This window comes from Orbicella faveolata, unplaced genomic scaffold (genome assembly GCF_042242905.1).
Source record: "Orbicella faveolata isolate gen_17 unplaced genomic scaffold, um_ofav_v1 contig_2, whole genome shotgun sequence".
Classification (NCBI taxonomy): Eukaryota; Metazoa; Cnidaria; class Anthozoa; order Scleractinia; family Merulinidae; genus Orbicella; species Orbicella faveolata.
The window spans coordinates 15,222,899-15,249,920 of NW_028301547.1; the positions used below are offsets into that span (position 1 = coordinate 15,222,899).

The 27,022-nt window shown below is 39.6% G+C and overlaps 2 protein-coding genes across 2 annotated transcripts in view; both read right to left on the bottom strand.

Annotated features, from left to right (window-relative positions):
• Positions 1-8,187: 8,187 nt before the first annotated feature.
• On the bottom strand, positions 8,188-16,945 carry LOC110044382 (axin-1-like). The gene is made up of 7 exons (XM_020749927.2): positions 15,601-16,945; positions 12,456-12,611; positions 11,642-11,741; positions 10,953-11,096; positions 10,089-10,756; positions 9,210-9,578; positions 8,188-8,550 (listed from the first exon to the last, which is right to left on the bottom strand). The coding sequence occupies exons 1-7, from the start codon at positions 16,551-16,553 to the stop codon at positions 8,421-8,423; spliced, it is 2,520 nt and encodes an 839-aa protein (XP_020605586.2). The 5' UTR covers positions 16,554-16,945; the 3' UTR covers positions 8,188-8,420.
• A 6,340-nt stretch (positions 16,946-23,285) lies between these two features.
• Positions 23,286-27,022, bottom strand: part of LOC110044640 (nuclear pore complex protein Nup85-like) — a 58,023-nt gene continuing 54,286 nt past the window's right edge. The window contains exon 25 of the mRNA XM_089289832.1: positions 23,286-23,669. Coding sequence (XP_089145958.1) covers positions 23,589-23,669 — 81 coding nt within the window. The 3' untranslated portion in view covers positions 23,286-23,588. The remainder of the gene's footprint in view (positions 23,670-27,022) is intronic.

Below are 27,022 nucleotides of genomic sequence, written 5' to 3' on the forward strand. Positions count from 1 at the left end.
TCAGACCCAATAATCCTAGCAAAAGGCGCTAATTATCAACATTTTACTGCGCCTGCGTAGGTTGCTCGTGCTTATGCGAGGGTAAACTCATGTGACGTGTCGTCTCTACCGTGGGGCACGAAATTTTTGCGGAAGTTTAATTTTGCGGGTCGGCGTCTTTTTGTATTTTGCGGGAACTAATTTTTGCGGATGTGAAAAACTGGTTTTTCTCGCCGAGTATTAATTTTCGCAATTTTCGAATTCAGGGAGTCGCGTTTAATTTGAATTAATTTTTTATTGATTACTCTCAGGAGCCATGATTGTGGTTCCTGTTACGCTACAAAGCAAACGACAAAGGAAACAACAGACGTAAAACACGGTAATCAGTGTCGCTTTATTATAATTACACTGCGCTAGTGTAGCTGTTTGTTCTCTTTAGAAGATATTTTCTATAAACTTTTTAATAGTTTCACCTGTGAACAGACGGTGGGAAATGGATTGCAAGGAAGTTAAAACATATTATTTCACTACTGTATGCTATTCGATAATTCACTGTTTCTTGCAGCTCCGCACAAATTCTGTTATCTGTTGCGAATACATCTGCAAATGAATTTGCGAAGAATTTCAAGAATTTTTGGCTAAGGAACTTTTACTCTTGTCTAAGGCTCAGGATAAGGAAATTTAATATCTTTTCCAGGGAAATTTCTTTAATTTTAATATGTAGTTTTTCAACCTTTGTTAACAAGGAAGGTATCACTGTACATGTAGAAAAGTTCCATAGCTAGAGAGAAGATTTTCGCTCAGGAAAAAAGTGTTCCCCTTTGTCAATTTTTTCAAACGTTTTTGTTTTTACTAAATTTTCAGGTATACGTAGCTATGTAGCCCGAATAATTAGAAAAGATGGTGGTTCTGTACAGATTTGAGTCACTTGATTATGTTGTGTACGGTTTAACTGTGTGAAAACTGCTTGCGTCTACTCCATGGATATCAATATCCAGTGGCGGATCCAGACCTTGAGCTTAGGGGGGCGGGGAAGGGGTGGGGGGGGGGGAGCGGTTTGTTTTGCTTGCCCAGCCGGCTTTTCTTCCTCCCAAAATAAGGGGGGCCCGGGCCCCACCGGGCCTCTTCCCTAAATCCGCTACTGTTATTCTACGTACCCTTTGCATGTGAATTGGCATTTTTGGTAGACGTGAAATGTGAAATGACTGTTCTTTCACCAGATACATAGCGTGAGCCATTATTTTCCATGGTTAATTGTTCAGGGAAAAAAAATCGAATTTTCAGTATGCTGAGAACATTGATCACTCTGGAAGAACTGTTTTATTTTGAGCTGAAACAACCAGTTGTATTCTCTCCAATACTTACTGATTTCCATCCTCTTGAATGAAAACTGGCAGAAAGCAAATTTTTTATCTATAAAATGTTTGTAACTCTTGAAGTTATTTGCGTTTTATCATGGTTTTATAAACACTGCTTTCTTACAAAAGTGACGATATATTTCCTTAAAAAGCACATCATGACAAAGGGGAGAAACTGTTTTGTATTTTTTTGCATTTGCCTTTCGCTACGTATAAAGGTAACGCTTGATAGTATTTAGATTGACTTTGTGTTTCCCTTCAAGAATACTGGCAGGAAAACAACTAAATATTGGGTTTTTTTGGCTTTTTTATTTTTTGTAATTGCTTTAAGTATAAGGTAAGAAGATCAAGGTATTGCATCCTAGACCACAAGGCCAAAATATTTTTCGCTCGTGCAGCTGTTTGCGCCGAGTCCCAGCGTTTTATTTCAGGTCGTTGGCTTGGAAGCCTGGATCTGCCACCTAAGTATTTTAAGTGAGGTTTGTTTTTCACGTGCTTGTATGAACTGTAGGTATTGTGAATGTGAGAATAAATAAAGAAACTTTTGAGTTGAAAAGTAAAGCAAGTTAGCTTGTGTTCCAATCAGGTATCAACCGTGATACTTTCCACCCTTTTCATATTTGATTTGAAATAAAGTTTCCACCTCCATCCTCCATCCTCCTCTTAGCAACATTAAAATACGACGAGTATCAAATGTTGTCTCAAATTCGTGTTCGGCGAAACCGAATATAGCGCGGTGTATACATCATGTACAAGTCACGACTCACGAGTGTCCTTCGGGAGGAAAAGAGAGAACCCAAAGCTTTGATCGCCCGGCATGTCTTACGGACAACGCTATCTTCCCGTTCGCTGTACAATATAACTTATAATGTGTTAAACAGGAAAACTTTTCGTTTCGTTGTTTTGTTTAGTAAGTCACTTGTTATGTCTTTCTTGCCCTCAGCGATTCTACACGATATTATTTTTAGCAACTGAGACCAACAAACGCTGACTGAGTGAAATATGTTCGATTCCTTTTACAGAACGTGCTGAAGAATTCTCGATATTCAGCCTGCATGCTCTGAGAATTAACCTCACCCCCCTCCCCTTTCCCCCGAGCGAGTTACTAACCGGAGGCAGAGTGGTGGGGGGGGGGGGGGGTCATTAGAAACAGAGGTGGTGGAGCGTTTTGAAACACGAGGGGCTCACTGTTAAGCCATGCCAGGAGCCATAATCGGGGACGGAGACCGTAAGTCTTGGGATCCGCGCGCACCTATGATATGGGACAATTTTTCTATTTTTAGAACAAATTGCGCCATCCTGACGTCATATATCCGCGCGGATCCACGCACATGTCGGGGGCTCTCGCGTGGATGCTGTCACGTTGCGTGATCAAATGGTGAGAGTTGCGAGATTATCTTGCGTATTTTTCACCGCGATGGCAGGGAATAAGGCAGGGAATACGAACCAGGGCGCTTATATGTAGTTTTACGCTCTGAGCTAACGGAAAAGGTGGGTTTTTCAGGGTCGAAAACAAGACTTTAATCTCACGCTGGGAATGAATAATAAGATCTGCTCGTGCTTGTTGTAAGCTCACGCGTATGACTTTGCGTTTGTTCATACTCTGGTATCGAGTTAATTTGTGAGTTTCTCAGACAATGGTTAATCATAACCAAAACCTGTTTTGATGGTTTCTTATTGTTTCTGCTTCTTTGGTGAGTTTCCAAAAGTTTTTGAAAGGAAAGTCTGACGCGTACAATTAGCTCATTTGCATAGTGCAGCTCGTGCACTTTCAAGTCCGAGTCGGTGTTTTCAATTGTCAACAAATCTTGACAAAGATTTCTTTCGTTATCTTTTGTGCTGAGATGCTGCAACAAATTTCACGAATGCAAAAAAGGCTACTAACATCATGTGTGTTTCTTCAACGTAAGCATAGTGAAGTTTTACACTGCGAAAATGAAAATAGACAAGGAGTTTTGATAACTCGATCAACAAAATCGAAATCGTTATTCGAAGTTGATTAAAGAAAGCGTCATTGTGACTTTGCTGATTATTTCTGCTTTATTCACATATTTCCAGCTTAGCTTTTAATATGCTCTTAAACATTTATCAATCTTAAACATATTTAAAAACTATAGAGTTATTGTTTGAGTTCGATGTACGAAAGTGCGGCGGCGGAGGTCCAATTTGTCATTGACTGTACAAAACACGCATCGGCGGGCGCTCTCATTCATCGACAACAGAGAATTTCTGGATTTTTACACGAATAAAACTGAGCAGTATCTACGGACGTAAAGTTATTGGGCCTTGATGAAACATCAAGCGTTGCTTACAATTCAGGCGAAACTTTAACTAGCAATTATTTTGTTTTACTTTTCGGTCGCGATAGACTGGCAAATTCCTAGTAAGCGTGTGGTAAGAGGAGCTAGGAAACCATGAAGTCCTGAAGCTCTGCTATATCTAAATATATCCAGGTAGTTTTTTGCTTTGTAATGGAAAAGCTGTTAATCTTCAACATATGTGAAATTTAAAGTGGAGTAATGTACAGCTCATGTAAAAGAAGCATCCGTCGGAACACAACTTGGTCAGCGATATATTTAACAAATAAAGAAGCCTCGACTGTGCTCTGTTCTGTTGTAAAGCACTTAGGAAGCGGTAGAGCACGAAAGAAGTGTAGGGGAAAACACGAGACGTAGTCGAGTGTTTTTCCCTACTTCTTGAGTGCTCTACTGCTTCCTAAGTGCTTTACAACAGAACAGAGCACAGTCGAGGCTTCTTTATTTGTTTTATGATAAAGAATCCGATAATTTCCTCACGAATTTGGCTGAATTTTTTCAAACCAAAGTTTATTTTCCAAACGAGCAAAAGTGGCGTCAGCCGTGAACTGTTCTCTGATAAAGCACGCTAAAATAAGCCAATCAGAATCCTTGTTAGAATTGTTCAAATAATTTGATTGGCTAACGAAGCGACAGCTGTCAATCACAAACTGGCCTTCAGCTAAGCTTTCAGTTTCGAGTAGTTTGAGCGGCTTTCGAGAGAAGAACGATGCCTTCGAAGTTCGCTTTTCAGTTAAATTTTAAATACGGATCTAAAGGCAGGTGAAGGTTTATAGTCCAGAGGAATACGGCCATATTGTGGCCCATGAAAACGTGCACTTTTCCAGTGGAAATTACGAAACGGGGAGCTCAAAGCCTGCGGATGAAAATGCAAAATGCCAAGTCGAATTTGAACGGAGCTACAGTTATTTACGGCTTGTAGCCGCATGCAGCAAGATTGCCCGAACTAGCGTAAGAGTTAGAAAGACTAAACGGCTCCCACTGGTTCTACTCCAAGCACAGAAGAGAATATTAGAGCAAGCTTTGCACTGACCACTCGTCGGTTCACTTCGCTGCGATGACCGGAGAACGAGCATTACTACACTACATGTAAGTGTTGTTTGAGCAATTGAGCATTTTTACAAAAATAAAGCTTCTCATCGTAAACAGAGACGGTTTAGTTGTTGTTTTCTGTCGTTGTTTTACTTCTTAAGTATAATTTCTGCCTTCGTAACAAATATAATGTCTTTTATCGAAGCACTGTTTAGGTTGAGAATTTGTTTATTTCGCTACGTGTTTTGTCGGCGGGAATCTAGCAAAACTTCTTATTTTAGTACAGTTTTAACACTACTGTTGCTAACCGAATGGTCTCTGTGAGCCATATTTACTACAGACAAATAGCTCGTTTCCATTGCGTTTGTCTGAATCACAGGGGATGTTTAATTTGGGTCAAATTTGTCAAAATTCCGAAGCAAAAATTTGAAAGCCAAGTTACCGTCATCAACCCGTGCTCTGTTCTCTGATAAAGCACGCTCTTTCAGCCAATCAGAGCGCGCGTTGTATGGAAACTTTATTATAAATAAGCTTAAAGCGGAACATACCTAAATTCGACACGGTCTTACTTCACTCAAACTGCAGCAGCTTACGACGAAGATACTTAATTAAGCAAAATTCCAACAAACGTAAACGCGTTGAGTTGTGGGCCAAAAACGTGAAAAATTTCGGGAATTTCGGACGCCATTTCCCCCGCGCGACATCCGCAGAAATCCTCGCAGAATGTACGCGCGTGTGCCGCAGGTGATGGCGCAATTTGTTCTAAAAATAGAATTATTGTCCCATATCATGGGGACAACCCCAATACTTGAAATGGCGCGCGCTTACGGTCTCCGTCCCCGATTATGGCTCCTGGCCATGCACATCATCTCTACTCGTATTTTCCAAATTGTGTTTTGAGTTGTTCTTTTGCTCAAACAAACATCTTTGTGGTGTCTCCAGTGTTAAGTGTGACCGTAATAGACTTATGACAGTGCAGCAAGAGGCAGTTGTTTAGACGATCCGGCTTCATAGTGCATCTAAGGACGGTAGGTTTGTAGTCTTCGTAGGGCAGAAAATGTGCGCTTAGAAGTCGCCGATGCCACAGGTAATGACAAATACCAATTTCACTCTTTCATAGACGTGAGGAATTATGTAACATTCTGTTTAAACAAATTGCAGAGAGTAATGACCAGCATAAACTAGCTGGCCTGCTGCCCGCGCGCAATGACAGTGAGAGATATAATTTCAGGACTAGGCATGTGTTTTCAATCCTGAATGTAAAAACAAAGAGGTTTAGAAATACTTTCATAATGCACTATGCAAATAAACAACAATTGTAAATAGAATTTTATACTAGCTTGATGTGTTTTATTATTATATAGTTTTTTTATGTATAGTTAGGAATTTTTATAGTTTGAATTTTTTAAACATGTAGTATATAACACAAGTAATTCAGCTTATAGCTGCAAGTTGTGAGTTTAATAAACGATTTATCTCATCTCCCAATTTTATGTTGCACTAGCGGTATTTTCGGCACCGAAACATATTTTCGTTTGGGGGGACTGCAGACGAATAAATCCCGAAAGTAACGAGCCCACCCCTAACCACACCACCTCCCCGAAATAGTGAGAATTTAGGTGATGTTGCGTCGTGTTCAAGTAACGGGAACGTAATGTGGGAAACTTTGATTCAAATTAATATCATTTTCAACAGGAGCGTATTAAAAAGAACCGTTCTTCAAATTTAAATTGAAAACTCGACCAGCGCACTGAATATCGTTACAGCAGACTAACGTAGCCGCGCGTCATGAAGTAGAAACAGTTTATGGTATGTATCCATGTGGCAGCAATATAGATTTAAACTGGAAGAAGAGCCATTGATCTAATGATGGTCACAGCAAAGGGAGTTTAATTTTAGTCAAAACCTATTTACGCTATTGAGCATCTCGCTTTCAGATTAAACGCCCCCACCCCACTCCTCCTAATAGGTTACATCCAGTCCTTTCCCCACCCTGCCGGATGCCCAATCCTTTACTTTGCCATTTGCGGAAACAAAGTCTCGATCAGAACTGTGCGTTCTTATGACGGCACATAGGGTCACATAGCAATCAAAAGCATTTTTCACATGAATACAAATTAAAAAGACCCCACCCTAAACGTTTACGCTCCGTTTTCAGCTGTGCATGCGAGATAGCCGGATTGCAAGTACCGTGGAACCTCTATTAAGCGGCCCCCTATTAAGCGGCCAACCTTTATTTGGCGGCAGCGGTTAAAGCTCCGGAAAAATTGTCGGCTATACACTGTAATAAAAACCTCTATTCAACGGCCGCCTCTATTAAGCGGCTGCGGCCAGCTTCTTGCCGTTTCAAGAGTGATTTTTTTTGTTTTATACCTCTATTAAACGGCCAGGAAGATTTGAAGTTGGACGTTCTCAGCCAGATGAAGGTCAAAAAATGACAATGTGGAAACGTAATTGTTTCTTTGGCTTTTGTCAACGTTATGGGCCGTATTATAATCATCGTTAGACTTTTCCTCCACTTGCATTTGTTTGTAGTTATATCTGATAAACTGAAAACTGGACCACGCCCAACGTTGTTTTTGGGTGAACGGCCACCGCTATTATCGTGATAAGGGAGAACGTCGGCGGACACACTGGTCCACACTCATTACCACTAGAAAATGAACCATTAACATTTGGCAGCTTCGCATAACGCTTGCGGGGAGCCTGGATACTTGTCAAATAAAATCTCAACTACCCGGGCCAGAGAGGACTGGTAAAAAAGGAATTTTTTTTCTGTGTTTTCGGTGTTGGATGGCCTGCATCTTATCTTATATCTTATATCCTTTGTTGGGTGGATGGAGATAGGAGATTATACAGGGAGAACACTCTCCCCAAACCCCGCTCAGCTTGCCCTGCCTAAGTGATTAATCAGAGTAGTTTCGACTTTTGAAGAAACCCTGGTGGGTTACCATTGAAATGGGCACCCAAGTTCAAACCTAAAGTACTTTCATGTGGTACTGTTTACTATGTACACCAGTACCACATTGTGCAAAGTTATTTGAAATTGAAATTGGGAATTAATTTCATGTGTGTTTTATCAAACTTCTAATAATTTTTCAAACCCTTAAGGTAAGAGAAATTAATAGAATTTTGATAAAACACAAGAGAAATTATTTCTTAATTTCACAAGTATACCGCTTGATTACCTCTTAATATCATGGGTGACAAATTACACTCAAATAACAATTACAATCGTGGGTTTCTCATTTGTATATTGTATCGAGAAATTTCGCATCAAACGTTGCCATGGCAATTTTGTAATTTCACACGAAACTAACACTGAAATTTCATGCCAAAATTAGGATTAATATGTTTCCCGTGATATTACCTAGTAGTTAATTCCATTTGTCTTGGGGTAAGTTACTGAATAAACAAAACAACCATCATCAGGACCTACTGTCCCTGGATCTCAGTGGATGGAAGAAAAAAAAAAACAAAAACAAAAAAAACTGAATGAGCCATTTTCTATGGAAAATAATATTTAATCTTGGTAACCATAAAATTATACAACATTAACATAGCATTTACAAATATATTATACGTCTATATACAAACGCAATGCCAATTCTCTGGCACTCCAAAGGGGTTTATACGCCCTGTATTCTTTATAATATTTAAAAATCATTTCTGAATATAAAACATTCAGTATTAAAAGTACAATTTCGTCTTAAAAATGGTAAGAATTTCTGAGCACTTAAGAGTCCACTCTCTCTACTTTGCCCACCACTTTGCCATCGAAAGTCGGTAAAACAACATTGTCATCTTTCACTACTTCATAAACAACTCCGCCCTCTATGTCATCGGAAGATGTCTTGAAACAGAATCTGCAAACAGGAAAGAGAAGAGATTAAGTTGACCATTACAAGGTCGCAATTTTTTGTGAAGTAAAATTTAAAAATCTCATCAGTAAACAATATCAACCACAGTATCATGTGCTTGTAAGACATGTGCAGGTGGTAGACCGGTAGCCCCTTTATAGCCAGATCCAGGCATTTGTTTTGTCGGGGAGCAGTGCAAGGCTCAGAAAATCGTCTCAAACTAGCCAGAGGCCAGAAGTATGCAACACTCTTTTATAAGCGTAGTACAGTTAGCAAAAATATTAAAATTGTAAGGATTACAAATAACTCCACTTTTTTTCTGTATTGATGTGAACTGTTCATATTCTTACATGTAGTTGTCTAAGAGTGTATTGAGTTTTGTTTACTACTGATCCAATGAAATTAATAAAAAGACATCATAATTCCTGTGCTGTTCAAGCAATATTTGCTTAAAGTTCCCTCAAATATGAACGGACAACATTGACACAGAAAAAGAGTGAATTTTTGTTTTATTCTTTCATTCCATCCCAAAAGTCTCAGTGAATAGCATTAATAGTGCAGGTCCAGAAACACTTCATGTTAAATCAATGTAATAAACAGGCCACCAAGTAGGGCTCTTCTGTGCTCATGGAATAATCATTAAAAGTAAAAAAAGTGATGCTTACCTGTAATTTCCTCTTCTTGGAGGTAACAAAGTTTTAAACTGCCCAAGAGTAACAGATTTTCCAGGAACTGATGTTCTATAAGGAATGGGTTCTCCCCATAAGTAGTATGTTACTGTTATCATGTCATCGTTATTATTATGTTTGTCCTTCCTTTTTACTGATCCACTGAACCCACTGTCTTTACTAATTGAATCAGAATGTGATACAGATGACATCAATGATGAGCCTGTTACAGAGGGTGCACCCCTGTGATGTCGCTCATGAACTGCACAAGAGGATTGTCCATAACTTGAATAGTCCGTTGTAGAACAACAAGATGATGCCCTGTTTTTTTCTCTGTATGAGGTGTCCGTGTCCGCTACATGTGACCTAAATGAGAAACAAAATATCTAATTTATTACATATGCAGTGGTAAAAAACTAAATACTATGTGAGTGGAATTCATATATACATGTAGCTTCACAATAAACTTTCGATGCCACCATGGCTTGTTGCTTTTTGTTCCAGTAAAATTCTGGGACTTTTCAAATTCAATTTTGTTATTCTTACTAGAATATTTGCATTCTCCTGCAGTCGGCATACTAGTGTATTACATGGTTACTGCCACAGTTAGACAAATCACAGTGAGGGTAAAGCAGGGCATGTTTAAAACACGAAATGGCAAAATGATGAAAGAAGTCATATTTCATCATTTTGCCAAATATTCATGTTTTAAACACCCCAGTGAAGTGTATTGCCCCAAAACACAAACATAATGACTTCAACCTAGGCCCGCATCCAGACTTCCCAATCTAGAACCCAGGACACTAACCATGTGGCCACCACCATCCACTATTTACATGTACTATCAAAACGGTTATTTTCTGGCTGCACACCTACCTTTGCTTTGCATGATGTTTACTCCGTCTCTCACTCTCTTTCAGTTCTATTAACCTCCTATTGGTTTCCTCCAAGACAGACGAAGCATGAGGTGCAGGAAGAGGGGGCATCAGAGGATCAGAAGCAATGGGTTGGTTAGGTAAATGACGAGATGAACTCTTTTCTGGCTGCCTGATAGAGCCAGCAGTTGACTGTCTGCTCCTTGCGCTTGTTCTTGCTGAAGGAGAATGATGACGGTGGGGTTTGGACTCTCGAGAAGGACTTCGTTGAGCCTGCTCACCTTCCTCCATCCACTGCAAAATGCGATGACGATTGACAGGTAGGAAAGGAATGTTGTCATCCTTGCGGGTAGGACGAACTTCCCAAACATTACCATCCTTGGCAGGGTTGCTGGGTTGCAGTTCAACTGCTGTTTCTTTCAACTCAGGAGCTGGTGGTTTTGTCCTTGGAATTTGCTGGGGCTGGTTGCAACGATTGTATGAATCCAGAGCTACTGGTGCAGCAGAGGTGGTAGATCCACAACTTTCTACTCCAGCAACAGGATTTTCATTTTGGTGAGCTTCTCTATAAGTAGCTGCAGGCTCAGAAACAACTGACATTGCCATGGTGCTGAGAGGAAGCTTTTGACTTGCTTCAATGGCTTGTTGGAGAATTGACTTCCTTGGTGCCTAAAATTTAACAAGATCAGAGTAAGACAAATTTGAAAAGGGCAAACTGATCAAGAGGTGTGTGTAGTTGACTTAAATTAAGTTAAACATATTACTAAGCTTAATCAAATGCCCACACAAATGGGCCTCTTTTGGCCATGCTACTTATCCCAATCTTAAGAGAAATCACAGGACTGAACAGAGAGTAGTAACTTACCTCCAAATGAGTAGACAAGTTGTGGGCTTCTCTCTCGTTAAGCTCCCGCTCAAGCTTGACCTTTTCCAGTTTCTCAATCAGTATCTTTGCAAATTCTTCAGGATTACTAGGGTGTCTTGCATCCTTGGGAATTCGCTGAGTCCGCTATAGAGATTAAATATGTCACCTTTAATTCCAATCCACACAAATTTATTTTGAATTACAGACAACACTTACTACAAAGTGGTGACAAAAATGACATGATTAAAAAACTCTCCCAAAAGAATTACAGACCATGTATGCAAAGTAGTAAGGAGAATTTGCACCTGATCTTGTGAAATACCTGTCAAGTCAAGTAATGTTAAGTCTTTGTTGTCTCTCTCTTGATATGCAAATGTTTGATCCAAATTGAGCAAGACAATAAGGTAATGACAGGCTATATACCTACATAGGGCAGACACTTTAACAAAGGAAACAAGAGGGTGATTTGTTAATTTTATTATTCATCATCTCTTTTGGAGCAAAGAACCCACTCAGTAACATATATTAAATAAACAGACTAATTTGCCTTGATCTTCACCAAATGCTGCCAGAAACAACATGACTGAAAACAGATTTTCCCCACAAACTTGGTAAGACTATGAATAATAGAGAGGACCCTTCATCAAACTAATTTTGTGTGTAACATGCCGCAATATGTCATTACTTACTGGAATAAAATTAGACATCAGTGGAAGCCCATCATGGTGGGCTGACTTCTTGTTTCGAGAAGTACACTTCCTTCTTCCACTACATCTGGATGATGCATCACTGAAAAAATCAAACCAGAAACAAGGGCTTTAAAGGGGAGGAAAACACTGAAAATTTATCACATAGTTTCTTAGTCTAAAATCATTATTGACTTCTGTACATTTTTATAGTGCTAGGTGGGAGAATTTCGTGAAATATCATGTCAGTCATTTTCTTCTGATATTCTTGCTTGATTACATGTACATAATCCGGAGATACAGAATGAAGTTAGGGTGTAATTCATTGTGAAATGCAAGTCAAACTTTGGTGCATCTTTCATATTTACATTTCAACACAACAGAAAAGATGGTATACAGTGCAGATGCTTGGAACATATAAGGAACAACCATCAATTCTTGCAAATTATGCAATTCATGTAATCTGACGAGAGCAATCAATTCTAGCAAATTACACGATCATGTAACCTGGTACCCTCATGTTATGTGGGTTTTAATATCAAATTCAAATTTTTAATTCTTACTACTGATTGCAACATAATGCTTTTAACTGAATTATGAGAATTTTGTGGTACATCAAGACAGTTTCCCCACTTAATGTTTCTCATCACTGGTCTAGTAGCTGAGGTATTGATATTGTAAGGAGTAGGTGGATTTTGATCATTATCAAGGTTAAAATTCAAGTTGAATGGTTTAGCACAGACAGCAATGGCTTATAAAATGTTCCGCTGATTGGAACTTTCAGGTAACAAGTTTTGGTATCGCATAACTAACTTACTCAGTCAAGGCACTGTCAGTAGTTACTGACAGAGTGTCTTCCGTCATAGCATCACTTGACAGACTCTGGTTCTCGGATTCAATTCTGGAACCCACTGGCACCGTTGGATAATGATACGGGGACAGCATTTCATTCATTGGAACATGCAGTAGGCACCTGAAGTCAGATAAGTTCTCGGGTGAATAATACTCCAAAATAAATCACCTGTGATATGCACGGACTTTGTCAGGAGATTTACAACATCGCATAATTTATTTATATTATGTAACACTCAATAAAGTTACAGTGGCTCCGTAGGGTTACCATTTGTCCTGCTGCGACCACTAGTGTTATGGTCTGAATGCTGTTTTTGCATTCCTTTTTTTCACAAAGTCCTCTAAAACTTATTAAATGTAATAAATAAGCAATGATGTAATAGTGTATCATCTCTGTTAAAATCATGGAAATGCGAGAACATTCACTGTCAGTTTTGCTTTATATGGTCATGTTGACATCATTTAATATCGAAAAACAGTTGTTTTCATTACAGCACACACAGATTACTTAAGGCTTCATCCTTAGGATGCATGTGATCTTAAAACTATAGGGAGCGACCTTGAGCTAATGAAATTCTGACCTATAATTCAATATATACCGGCGGATATACTTGACATGATAAACAATAACTAGTAAGCTTTAGTTTGCCATTTAAAGGTTGAGCGCACTTTAAACCTATGAAAGACAGGGTGTGCACGTGCAGGTACTTATGTTTGTTTATCTCGCAAAGAATTAGTTGCTAATGGCAACTAGCACTTCAGATAGCAATAATCTTTTATCATCTTTGCAAAATTGATGCAAGCAAGGAACTATCACCACAGGAAACAGTTCAAATAGAAATCCAATGAAAGTAAGCTAAGCAAAATTAGGAAAATGCACTTTGAGTACATGGAGATTTGGTTAAAGCTATCCAATTTATATCATGCCTGATCACACACTGATAGTGGACCTGGAGAGTCATTCTTGATGATTGCACTTTAGCTATCCAATCATCATTCAAGGGTGAAATAATCACATTGAAGTACAAAAACATATGCGCTTCTAAAAGTGAGTGCCAAAATAAAATAAATAGAGGAGAGAAAAGACAAGTCAAGATTGTACATTGTACATCATTACGCAAACTTAAATTTCAAAAGCATTAGAAGTAAACAAAGTGAATTCACTGCTTTGATTTTTCCCCCAAAATGCGAATTCCTCATCATTCAGCTCAGTGGGGGTCAAGAAAATAGTGATGGTATGAGCATTTTGGAATACAAGTAAAAGAAACCCATTTATGAAATAAAGTCATTCAGCTCCAATTGTTTTTAAAGAGCAGCTCTTATGAAAGTACTATAGGCTGAGAATGCAAAAAGAGTGCCAAACAATAGTGAAACAAATCAAGAACTCTGTTGGCTTGTTGACCCCTTGGGAACAAAAACATCCTTCTTAAGATCAGTGGTCACGGTTCACTGAATTGTGATGAAAGAAACAACTTTTTTTGAGGGTGCTAAAAACATTACGCTTTGGAAACAGCACAAGAAATATTCTAGGCTTGAGCGAAACTAAACATGCTGATAAAACACAGCTATGGCAGCTTAAGGCAATTGAATGAATCTCAGAAATGCGACAACCAGAGTACTGCAGCATACCGTCTTTAGCCATGGAAGGTCTGTGCATAATCAAAAAAGCTCTATACAACCACATCTGACTTAATCATAGGTGATGGATCCTGTGAATTTTTTTTCCATTATTCCTCTGACAGCTCAGTAGCGAATGCTAATGCATGTTTGCACAAACTCAATTTGCCATTAAATGCTAAGCATTTATGACCAGAGCTTTCATCGTTACTCCCTTTCAAGTTGACAGAGGTATTCATATATATGGAACCCAATCAAGTGCCATAAGTCGAATTGAAATGAAACCATTTCAAAACCACAACAGAAGTTTTGCACGAGAAAATGTAATCGCCTCGCCTGATCAGACTTCTTCAAGTTTCATTAACCCGATACGAGTTCTCGAGTGTCTACGCGCGGTTGGAAGCTCCAGGGAAAGAATTCACACCCTCTCCAAATTACAAGTACTTCTAACCAAATAACAGAATACACAAGTAACATGTTTACCCGGCAAAATACAATTAAAAAAAAAAAACATTTCCAAAAGAGATTTGCAATTCAGTCCTGAATTTTACAATGGTGTGATTTTTAACTCGAAAACCACTTGGCGCTGCTCGAAAATTTGATAGATTTAACAGATCGGAGGAATAATTGGAGTATCGAAAGACTGCCCTGAATTGAAGAAGTCATTTTGTTACACAAAACAAAGTATGTCGAGTTGTACTCCGAAGTTTGTTGATCAATCATTTGCCTTGTATTTCAAACAGCGCAAATCACATGCCAGAACAAAAAAGAACATTGGACTGCACAGAAACACAATAAGTTTCGATTCAAGAGAATGACAATTACTGTAGTCGTTCTGACGACTTCTAATTTTATCTGGGGTCAAACAACTTAAACATTATTACTGCCAAATTTCAAAAGGCACCGTACAGCGCAGTTGCTGCAATGAAAACTCCCACCATGAAGGCCTTCAAAAAATTCTTGCGCTAAACTGCCTCACATTCTAAGCAGTTCCTAAGACTTCCGATTCCTTGGAAATTAAAAACAGGTCTCAATTAAGCGAAGCGCTCAAGTACTACAGACAGTTACTATTCAAATATTCACTGCGAGAGAAGTTGACAAACTTCTTTTCTAAACTTAGCCTTTCAAAAACTAAATCAAATGCTTGACAAGAGAAGCAATATCCCATTCTATTAGCGATCTTGACGATTTTAGCCCTAATCTCTGCCGCGGCACCGAAAATAAAATCACTCGACTCGGCCGCTTTCATTAACTACAAAGTCGGTAAGATTATCGTTCGAAAACAACAAAAAGTAAATTGCAATAACATTGCTTAACAACCACCCAATCGCCTTCGGAAAACACTGAATGTAAATTGCCGCTGATAACTATACACTAGAGCTGTCAGGCAACTCAATGAGATATTTCGAGTGTAGAAATCCGGAAAGGCAATTGTAAGGCCGCCGAGAACAAAAAAGCGGTTTGTTATGGTAGGAATTGAGCGAGTAACTTACCGTGCATTGTGTTCATCGGAACCCGATCTCTTTCCACAATGCGACAATCCATTCACACTTTGGCGATGTTGTTCAAATTCAAATTGGTCTCCATCGTCCTCAATCTCGTCAAATCCCAAAACTTTCTCCTCAGGAAGGGTAGGTAAATATCCTCCGTGAAATCTGGCTGTGTGCGAATAACGTTCACATAGCCCTTTAGGACTCGCGCCGCCGCTTTGAATACACTCCTTGTACAGTGTTGTGTTCATAAACCTCGGATAATGATTATTTTTCATGTTCGCCATGACTTCTAATAAAGCCTCCTCAAAAAGCCCACAATCCACAGGCTGATCATTAACATGCTGCGCTACTTTCGTTCTAGTTGAGTCGCGGATTTCTAAAGCATCACAACTCCCAGAGAAAATAAACTTCTGGAAAATCGCTTTGGCGGTTGTCCGCATTTCATGTGAAATCGGCGCCATTCGCTTGAATGATTCGGATGCTCGCCAAAAATCTAGAAGAATTTCACTGTTCTCCTGCCGTAGAAAATGATAAAAAGAGTTAAATCCATGGCAGTCCATAAGCATATCGTTCAAACTAGTAGGCCACCGCTCGCATTGTGGAGTGGACGCTGCGCTACCCTCTGGTTCAAAGCCCAGCGGCGCAAGCTTCTCTTCCTCTGTTTCCAGTCCTGAACAACCACGCATAGCGATCGATTCCTTTTTCGAAAACCTTCTCGGTGTCATTCGAGGACTCGAAAGGAACGAATCTGACCTCAAAGAAGCCAGCAAATTTCCTTTGGAGCGCTCAATGTCGTTCGAATCTTCGCCGGTTGGAGGGGGTCGCATAGTTGTGGGGCAGTCGGCCGCTGATCCGGCCTGTAATATTTCACGTGTGGTAGATTTCTGTTGTGACTCTCTATGACCATAATAAACCTTTCGAGAGCCTTTAGGAAGCGTTTGCTCCAAATCCATAGCTACGAATCGCCGAGAACTGCGGACCGCATTCAGTCGAGATAGGCTAACAACCTGCTTTACAGTCGTTCGTCGGATCTTACTAAGAGAATGCCTCGCAGAGATCAAAAGTACGCCGCGGTGAGCCCCCAAAGCAAATATTCAAATACATATATCACTTGCGACGGTCCGATGAACTGCTCAAAATGTGCTATGTGGCCGATCACTGAAAAATCCCAAACGAAAAATTGGCCACACGATCGAAGATCCAGACGTCCGTGTATTGATCTTGAAAGGCTTCTAGCGCGAGAAAGGTTTCGCAGCGTTCGAAAGCGCTCCGCATTTGCGTCTAAGTGTTTTCAAGTGCGGTAGGCTTGCAAGACTACTTCAAACGGATGCCGCTTAGCAAAAGGCGGCGTACAAACGATCAATCCCTCGGGAGAGAACGTCACAACGGCGTAAGACACCGCACCAATCAGGTGGCGTGGATCGGTGCCCCGGGTGATAGCACGTGCTTTATGCCAACTTCACACATGTTGACGGTGGGTTTAATTAAGTGCAGCTGGTTGAATTTTCTCTGATTGCTTTGCAATGAGAGGTACTGAAAACCCAACGACTTGGGACCGATCTGGGAATAAAGCGACTCTTTTACGGCCATCTCGATAACTGATTGGGCCGAATCTTCTCTCAGAGCTATTGTGTTCCGTGCTAAATGAGGATTTAGCGCGGCGAATCGTCTTAAACCACAAAATGAATTAAACGCTCTCATTACCAATCTTGGATAAGCAAAGAGCGGCGACTCAAAAGGATATCAATGTCAATCAAATTCGACAAGTGAGCTCTGGTGATTGTTTGGTTGGCGGGGAAATTTGTTTGTAATTTTTAATCAGCATTCATGCCATACTTTTCAAAATGGCTACTTTGGAGAGTCAACTTCGAGCGAACTACAGCCCTCTTTCTGGCCGCTTTTGATTGCTTCTTGACTCTTCGGAAAAAGGGCAGACATTTTTCAGTATCTCTCGCCATTTATTTTTAGCGGCTGCCTTCTGAAATCTCCGGCATTCTTATTCAGAATATCTGCTAATGAAATTTTTTTTATTTGATGAAGTGTCGGACCCATGCAATTCACTTAGCACTTTATTGGCTGTATTACAGGATAATATTTTTCTGCAATGGTCGTTCTTGCGAACGAAAGCGGCGTCCTTTCCTCCCGGCTTAGTTGAAATTAAGTTAAGGACCGAGAAAGATCTCAACTTAACGTTGGCAGCGATAATTATTTGTCCTTTCGGGTTCCTTTTTGTGTCGCTAGAGTGTGTTTGCCGGAGTAATTTACGAGTAAAAAGTTGATTATAACGGAGAGGTGTACAAACACCGTTTAGAATTTGCTTGCCTTACTTTTCAGAAACTGAAAACCGCTCTTTGTGATTGAACTTATCTCGAGTAGCGGGGCCACAAATTTTAATATTCCACGGAACACAAGCGCTTTGGCGGTGCCTTTTATGTATGACCGGTCCTTTTGATGAGAAAAAGTTATGTTCCCTTATCATCCCTTTTCTTGCGTTTTTACCCGTTTGACACTCTGGGTACCGGTGATAGGGTATTTTTTTGCCCTTCGCAAACCAAACATTTGCGCCATGTTAGCATGGGTCGTAAGCTCGATTATATGCGCCCAAAAAAAATGATATTTTGTTGTTTGGAACTTCTGTAAAGAAACCCGTCTTAAAATAACGACTTTCAAATGAGCATGCTGGGCATATTTGATTGCCCCGTGATGTTTTGTGATATTGTAATACACTTGCCGGTCACGCAGCAAATAAAAATTACGAAACCAAATGGATCTTGCTCTGCTCTTAGCTACAGTGAAAAGACTTCGTCGCCGCTAAAAATAGTGCGATTTCGTGGCACGGAAACTGAATATACGGCAGAAAGCAAATGTGTTAGTTTTCCTGTCTGTTATGTTACCAACGCAAACTATTTAATTTCGCCAGGCGGCGCGGATGTAAGGTTCGTGTTAAAACATTTGAGAAACCAACCCAAAGGAAAATTAGTAACCATACCCACGGCGCCTGATAGACTTTCGACGATGACTTTTGTTTCCGAATTATTAAAAGTCTCGAGCTATAAATCCACAATTAGCCACCTTCGTTTTTGCACGTTTATAACGAGAGCCTATTTTGGAATCGTTTGAAGTTGCCGCTTTTCATTGCCAAAGTGTCAATTACTCACTGAATCGAAAAAAATTGAAGATGGCACTGCCGAGGCGGCGGCACGGTCTTGTAGTTTCACAGTCTCAAAGGTTTCGTCTGTTTCCGATTGTAATAGTAAGTTAACAAAGGCAATCTCTACATTCGATGAAAATTAAAAACGGCTCAAAGTTTGGCGATCGATCTCGCGATCGAGGAAAATAAATCGGAAATCAACCCAACGTTCAAACCGGAAGTGCGTTATTTTAAACCGGAAATAGAAATGTTATCACGGCAAAACGTGCAGGCGAGCAGGACTTCTTGTCTATTCGCTATTTCGACAAATTACGCTGGCTTAGTGAGGCCAATTAGGGAAAGGACAAAATGTTGTCGTTTTAATGGGAGCGTTTAGCGTAAGTAGACGATCACTGGGAAAACTGTAGGACGAGAAAAAAATGTTGACATCGTTGCTTAGAGTGTGAGTTGAACCCTCGAGTCTGGTCTAAATAGGAAAGGAATTCAAACTTTGAACAATCGTATTTCGGGAAACGTAGGTTCTAGAGGCTAATCATAAACTAATGAGTTCACGGGAACTATAGCCTGTCGCTCTCACGCCACAAAGAGAAGTCATTCATGGCAGGCGGGAAAAGATGATCAAAGATGGCTTTAGCCTTTCTCACAAAAACAGATGGAAAATTCAATACTTAAAGAAATTTAATATGAAAATTTATAAAATGAAACCGAAGCCTGGTCAAAATGGAGCACTCAAAATTAATATCGGCAACGGTCGGCTTGGCCAAAGAACCGATATTTTTGGAACGATTTGGGGGCAACTTGGACATTTTAATGGATTGAGAAATTCTACATTTTTATGGAGTGTCAAAAAATTAACACTTTATTTACAATGATAATTTTTTTTACCTGGTTTCATAAAACATGAAGAGGGAGAAACGATTTTCTCGGAACAGCTTTAGCCATGAATTTTTTTTCACCACAAAAATGCAGAATTTAGTTTCGGTAAAATAATTTAAGAAAATACTTAGTTGAAGTAAAACGAGCAAGATAACCGGAAACAAAAGTGAATATGCAGGGCACTTTCGATTGCCAAAAGAAATTGCAATTAAAACAAAAAGAAAGGATTCTTGATATAAACTCAATGCCGTTAATGAGTTTTTGAGCATATTCACAGATGAAGTAAGAAAAAATATGCTGTAAATTTTAACTCGGCAAACAAACTTTGAGAAACATATCAACATATCAGGTGATTCTGGTTATCGTCTGCATTTTCTACTTTTCTTCTTCTTTTCATCATTTACTGGAAATGATAATCAGACACGGCTAACATCTCGATCTTATGCTTCGTTATTCGATTTTCAGTTGTGCCCAACTTATCTCCAGCAACAAACTCCATTACAGAATTCGTCTTAAACTGAAATCGATCAGGAAAATCTAATTGGCTGATTTGCAGTCCGACAAAGTTATCAAACCGCGATAAAACCAATCCTGACAGAAGAAGATTACGAAATGGTTGTTTTAAAATCCCATTAGCCGATATGAAAAATGGAAAGTTACCGTGCAAAAGGAATGGCAACACAGACTTACCGTTATTCTTAGCTCTTTAGATGACTTCCAACAATGCAATGCGTTTTTCCCAATTATGGCAATATCTTCTTGGAAATTGTCTTTCGCAATGTCGTCTCTTAACGATTACGTTTGCAATCCATATACTAAAACGAAAAATTTAACTTCTTGAAAGCTGAACTGAATCAAGGCGAATAAAGTAAATTCACCGAAAAAAATATCATTACATGTTTCAATTTTAACAGCAGAATTTAAAAACCCTCGGCGTGCCTCAATGTTTATACAGATGGTTGAAGAGGTTTGTTTTTTAAAAAGTTGAACACTCACCAAAACTGCTATCTCGAAATGAGTATTTAATCCCTACCGGCAAGATCTTGCCTATTGAAAATGCCGGCTCATGAAAATAAATTGCATTTATAGTCCTAAATGATTTGAGTCGGTGTATTTTGATGAGGCAAAACAAGCCCTGAACGATAAATAGTCTAGACTCTTCCAATGCAAGCTGTACTCGGCGGACAATGTTCAAAGTTTGCGGCCTTGTATTTTTCATCTCAATTCAGCTCATTAAGAAAGGACTTTTTCTTGAATACGAGAAAGAAATCATTCATTTTAACCCGCCTTTGCTATATAGTACACAATGCTGAGGGAAAAGCCAATTAAAGTTTAGCTAAACGATTAAAAAATGTCGGCTGTTTTCGACTAATTCTAACTGATGGTTGCGGTTACCAAAAATATTATAAAACTTCACTGCCCTATACATGAAAAGTCGAGACTTTCAAGTACGAAACCCATTTAAAGGAGCTTAAGGCATACAAAAACAAATAACACTGTTTTAAGAAAGATAAAATGGGAAAAGCGACAGAAAGTCTGTTGATCTGAAACGCAAAAACAATAGCTAACAAGGTGGTGTAAAGCGGTTAGAACACAGAACAAGTTCAACAAAGCCCAAAACTAGCCTCATTTTGTATTTAATTATAAAATTGCTTTAAACAACCCTGAAAAACCTGGCGTTAATTTGACGGCTATTAACTGACACGAGAAAAAGCAAGAAATAAATGCCAAAAAAATAAGATTTAAAACGCCCCGCACAGCGCAGTGACAGAGGCATACTTAAAAAATGAGCGCGTTTTAATATCGTGGTGATATTCACGTTGCTTTAGGCGCCATTTTTCATCACCGAACTTCAAAGCCAAAGTATAAACCGTCTAAATATAATTGTTATTTTGCAATTCAAGCGGAGTAGAAGTGTGTGCGCCGCAAGCTCATTAAGATATGATAAACGACCACAAATGCAAACTATGCCACATTTTAAGTGCTTTCAGTTCAAAATTTATCTTTGACACACCGCCAAAGTTTAAACAGGCTTCGTTCGTAACAAGACCTTCGGCTCACAGCTTTTCTTTTACGATCGGCCTCTCTTGAAATGCTGATAAGAAGATCTATAATTATCATTATTGTAGTCCACCTGATCCTACAATAACATAATTATCATAATTAGGAAGAAGACTCGTTAAGATCAAGAGCACAGAGGACGCCTAATTCGGGCATGCGCTAACGTATGTTTGCTTTCTGTTTGGTTTGTGTTTAAACATTGGGTTTAAGATGAAACAATCCGTCTTGTAGGACTTCTAAACTTCAATTTATAAATTTCCACTGATATTTTCCTTTCCAATACGTCGGTCATCTTCCCCAAGTTGGACCATTTTATATCATTTATATCAGTGATAAAAAAATATAATTTAAATATTTTATATATTTCGAGCTCAAGTATAACATCGAGAGACACGCAGTTGTTGAATAACTATCGGTAATTTTTCAGGGGTGTGAACGACACGATAAAACACCCACACCTCAATTGCGACTTTACCTCTAATAAAACCCGAAAACACTGGAAACGTCGCAGGGAATCTAAGTCTTATTACAAAGCTTGGGCTAAATGTTTTATCTTTAGTTAGCTCAACATCACTTCCACGCACAAACTCAAAGCTTGTTTAAAGAATTTCTCACTTTTGACTGTACGAAGGCAGATGAAGCGTTGGAAAGATTTAAAAAAAACAGTTATTCATATCGAATTTTCAACGCAGTGTCAATTTTACTTTATATAAGTGTGAAATATGCAAATAAGGATTTAACAACATTTGCACCATCAGGAAAACCTGATCAAGACCGATCTAGCTAGTTTAACCAAGCTTATAACTATGATGACAGTAAAATAAATATTGGAAAAAAATAGTTATGAACACCTTATGCTGAAATTATTCTTTTCTTAACCAAAAGCAGTCATGTGCTGGGCCACTGGTAATTGAAATGTTTGCGGTGTAGAATGGTTTCCTAGTGTAACTCTTTGGTGGTCATTAAAAAAAGGCTCGTCTAACTTTAGCCTAAGAAAGATTCCTAAGTTGTTAAAATTTCATAATGCCAATTTATAGAACGACAACGGCTATTTTTTCACACTGTTTGATAACAATATTTTCAATTCCTTCATTACGTTTTGTCTTGTATTGCTACATATGGAGAGTAAATGGTTTCCTTTTTATATCTGAATCTCTAAGCCATTTCAACGACATCACGATCGTGATCGACTGGGGAAGGTGACTTGACAGAAACGAATGGGACAATTTCTTTGCCGGGTCAGTTTTCTAATGCCTCTAGCGAATTCCCTTTCGTTGCGGAAGAGTATCTTTGGAAATGAATAGCGCAAGATAAGAACTCTATGCCAAAGTCCATGTTTTGTGCGCACGGATTTCTGCAGAGCGCATTTGGTGGCCTCACCTGTAAAGGTTGTCAAGGAATAGGTGAAATCCGCACTGAAAAATTTACAAATGAAACGACGAAAAGTCTTTCCTGAAAAGCGAGTAACACAGCGGCGAGTGAGCGGCTAAAGCACAGAAAAGTTTCATATATCCGGAAATTCGGGGTATATTTCATTTTATTATGAAATTATGCGTGGACAAGATTAACTCGAGTACAAAAATCAGTGGGTAGAAAATTTCAGAAATGCATGTTGTTTATTGTTAAGCAATACATACCTACGTACAAAATATACACAAGCGTCATTCCACTGACTATTTTTATATCACTATCAACTGAGATTGGAAAAACTCCTCTTGCTCAAAGCGATGTCAGTTTCGGGTTGACCCGCTGAGTTTCCCCGGAATGCCTCGCAAGCCAGGTGGCCAGATTTCGATAGAAGTGGCAAAAAATTCACTTCGCCATTGCGTTTCTAAACGCAGAGATTCATCTTCGAGTTGATATTTTTATGAGTTCTTCAGTCCTTGCTTAAACACCAGCCTCATAAAATAGTCCTTGACAGATTGCGCGCCAGTGCCAAGCGGATCAGGTCGATCTTGTCTCTCTCTTCGTCTTGTTGTGCCTGGGGAGAAATTGGTTCATGTAAGGTGTTGAGTAATACAACAAAATACACCTTTTTCTCAAGTTCTACTGGCCCATGAGGGCCAACGTCTATTGAAGGTTTCTGCGTTATCAAGAAGCAACTGGGGTTATCACTCCTTTCCTCCCAACCTTTTGTTTAATTGAACACTGAATTGACCGGTATCATTTGCACCTCAGCAGAGGGAGGTATTGCGAGACTAGTGTCTTGCAAAACGAAACGGCAAAACCTATACTATAAAGCTTAAAGCGGGACCTGTTTCCGGCGCAATAACCACAAAACAACAACAGACGGGAACAAGGAGCCATCGAGAGTACACACGTCATGTAAGCATCACTGAATGAAACCTAGCTGAATAATGCGGGAATCTTAGAACTGAAGAACGCCCGGCACAAAGCAAGTAGGCGGAAGAAGTTTATTGGGACCCAGTGCCTTGTAACGAATTGTATGCGAGTAAAGAACAGTATCAACATGAAACACTCTAATCTCGATCAAACCATTTGCACTTTAGATCTTAGCGACGTTTCGTGCAAACAGAGCAAATTATCGTGACATCGACGAACGCAGCGTAAGTGGAACTCTTCAAAAACCTGGACCAAGTTCAACGGTTTAAGTGCAGAGAGCGTCAATGGATGATTTACTGACGTGCTGTAGACGATTAGCACTTTAAAACGACGTCAGAACAAAGTCTAACACGTCACACAGAGCGAATTCTTGCAAGTGCCTCTCTAAAAATACTCTAACACCGATTCATCGATATGCGTCTCTTTTTCTGTGCAACAAGTGTAGGTCACGGCCTCATAACACACGTCTGCCAGGCTTCCGTAGTCTACCGAAACGTAAACACTTACCGAGAAGCCGGCGGTGCACGAAAGTGTCTTTCCAATAATCCTAAATCCAGAGGTACTCTATGAAGAACAGGCAAGGTCAGCTATTTTTAGCATGACTTCAAGAAGCTCAAAAACACGCAGTAATGATAGGAATTCCAGAAATAAGAGTTTGATTTTGTAGAAAAGTACTCGAAAAATGGTAAGAACCCATTAAGAAGTGAGGATACCAATGGATGGCGAGAAGCAAAATGGATTCCAATTTGCGGGAAGAAAGCGTAACGCACATCATTTGACGTTAATTTGGCTTCCGACTTCTTTGAATATCATAAATCTCCCCATCTTGAGCCTTTGCGGGATGTCATGTTACCTCTTTAGCATTTTTGGACCTTCCTGAGCTATTGTTTTGATCTTAAGGAAATTTTGTAAGCCCCACATAATGACTTCACATTACATTCCTGTCGAACCGAAAGCACGCGGATCACTATAAACTCTCCCGCAACGCCGGCAACGCGTTCACACGGAAACTAAAACCTGTTAAAGGCCTGTTAAAGTTTGTGCTAGTATTGTCCTTTTCCACGCTTGCAGACTGCGGGGAACGTACGTAATTATTAACGCTCAAATGATACAAGGAAAATTGGAAAAAGTTCATAGTCTGTAAATCAAGATCAGAAAAAGAAAGCTTTGCGTGAACTGAAATCTGCCTGTGTTGTTTGATCAACCATTTCTCTAGCCTCTCCGCATTACGTGTATTCCTTCCAAAACGATGTCAGACGGAAGCCGATTGTCATATTTGGCATCTACTGGCTTCATCACCGGTGAGTTTGGAGTTTACATCGATAGTAAAGAATCCAACCCTTTGTGAACTTTCGACTCGGTGACATTTTCTGAGCACTAAAATTAAGGAAGGGTTTTTCTCTGATCACTTTTCTCCCGAAATAAAACGCGTGAGTTCCTTTCATTAGTCATTTTGAGGGAGGGAGGAGAATATTGTTAGGCTTACATAGTTAGTGTTTTTTTTTCCTCACTCTGGATTGCGAAAATGCGATTTGCAGTCAAGAGGGGCGAATAAAAGGTGCCGCAGACTATTTTTTACCTCTAAATTCGTGATCGAAAATATTCAAATCTGAAAGATAAATATTGAATTTGGCGCTGATAGCGGTGATATTGGTGGCTAACTGGTTAACCATCTTCCCAGACGGTCTTTTGCGGTGCTCCCCGGCCGGCAGACTACAGAAATTGATACTCGATATTAGAAGGGCGGAAAAAGTAGCTTAAACAAGACCGTAACTCGGTATAACGACCGAGAGAGTATGAGTAACAAACATTGAGACCTCTGTTACAAGCTTAGTACTAATCAGGCCGCACACTTCCGGATGGGAGGCAATTTACTTCAGACAACAGAGCAATGCGTTTTCACGCACGTGCAGGAGGAGACACTGAAAAAACAATCACCGAAGGTTTCAGCCCACTACAGTGAGCGGTGGGCTGGAGACAAGTAAGGTGGCAGTAGGACAAGAAAGGTGTACAGCTCGGTTCTTTCTACCAAAGGAAAAGGAGAGTGTTGTTTGGGGGAGAGTCTCCTTTCCAGGCCCTGGCGGAGTTTTCGAGTCTCGCGGATTCCCAAGGGATCAACTCAACAGAAGAGGCACGCGATATGGCGGACGAGTTTATCGGCCCTATCACAACTTTGAAGATAACCAAGCCGCAAAACATACCTTAAAGAGCACGAGAATCTCGCTGAGTTAATTTGAAGGCGATACCTAATCATTAAAGTATTTATTAACCTGTCAGGATTTCTCCTGCTTCCGGCAGAAACAGAGAGTACAAAAGTACGAAAATCTACAGGCTAGAGGAATCTGCGACTGCACGTGCCCCTGTACCGGCTACCTTTGATCGGCTTAAACAAAAGTGTTACTGATAATTCACCGTTGGCCTTTCGAAAGGATAAGCCCAGACTAAAACTTATTAATGTCCGTTTCAAAACACATAGCGACCAACACAAACAAGGATAAAAAGAAAGTTCGCGCAAGAAAAACAAAGGGCCCGACGGACTTTCACACCGCTGAGACAGGAGAAGAGTGCTTCTGATGACTGCTTCGAGAACATTTAATCGAAACTGAAAACACCACAAAGAAAACAAACCCTTCTGGTTCAAGCGTTACGAGACATCGAAAGTAAACATAATTTAAAAACAGAGGAGTACCGCCGAGTTTGTTTAGTTTCTTTGCTTTTTAACAAGACCAAACACGAGACTTCAGTTTCAATATTTTTTTCTGATCTCGAAGATCGAGACTAATTAGAAACATATTTCAGCAAGAGCGCACCGACAGTGGGAATACAAAGACATCATATCGATGTTAAATGTTGATATAAACAATTCGCGCCAAATTCAGCCCCCCGTCTTCACAACCATAAACTATGTGATTTCAAAGCAGGAACTACTTAATGCAAAAGAAACAGGAAGGTCGGATGAAAAAAAATTCAAGAAAAATATGCGAACAGACA

Bases quoted from the DNA above. Each gene is read 5' to 3' on its own strand.
- LOC110044382 (XM_020749927.2), bottom strand. From the start codon at position 16,553: ATGGATTTGGAGCAAACGCTTCCTAAAGGCTCTCGAAAGGTTTATTAT. The intron at 11,097-11,641 runs GTAAGTAATGAC...TAATCTCTATAG, and splicing joins TGATGTCTAATTTTATTCCA to CGGACTCAGCGAATTCCCAA. The intron at 10,757-10,952 runs GTAAGTTACTAC...GTTAAATTTTAG, and splicing joins ACTTGTCTACTCATTTGGAG to GCACCAAGGAAGTCAATTCT.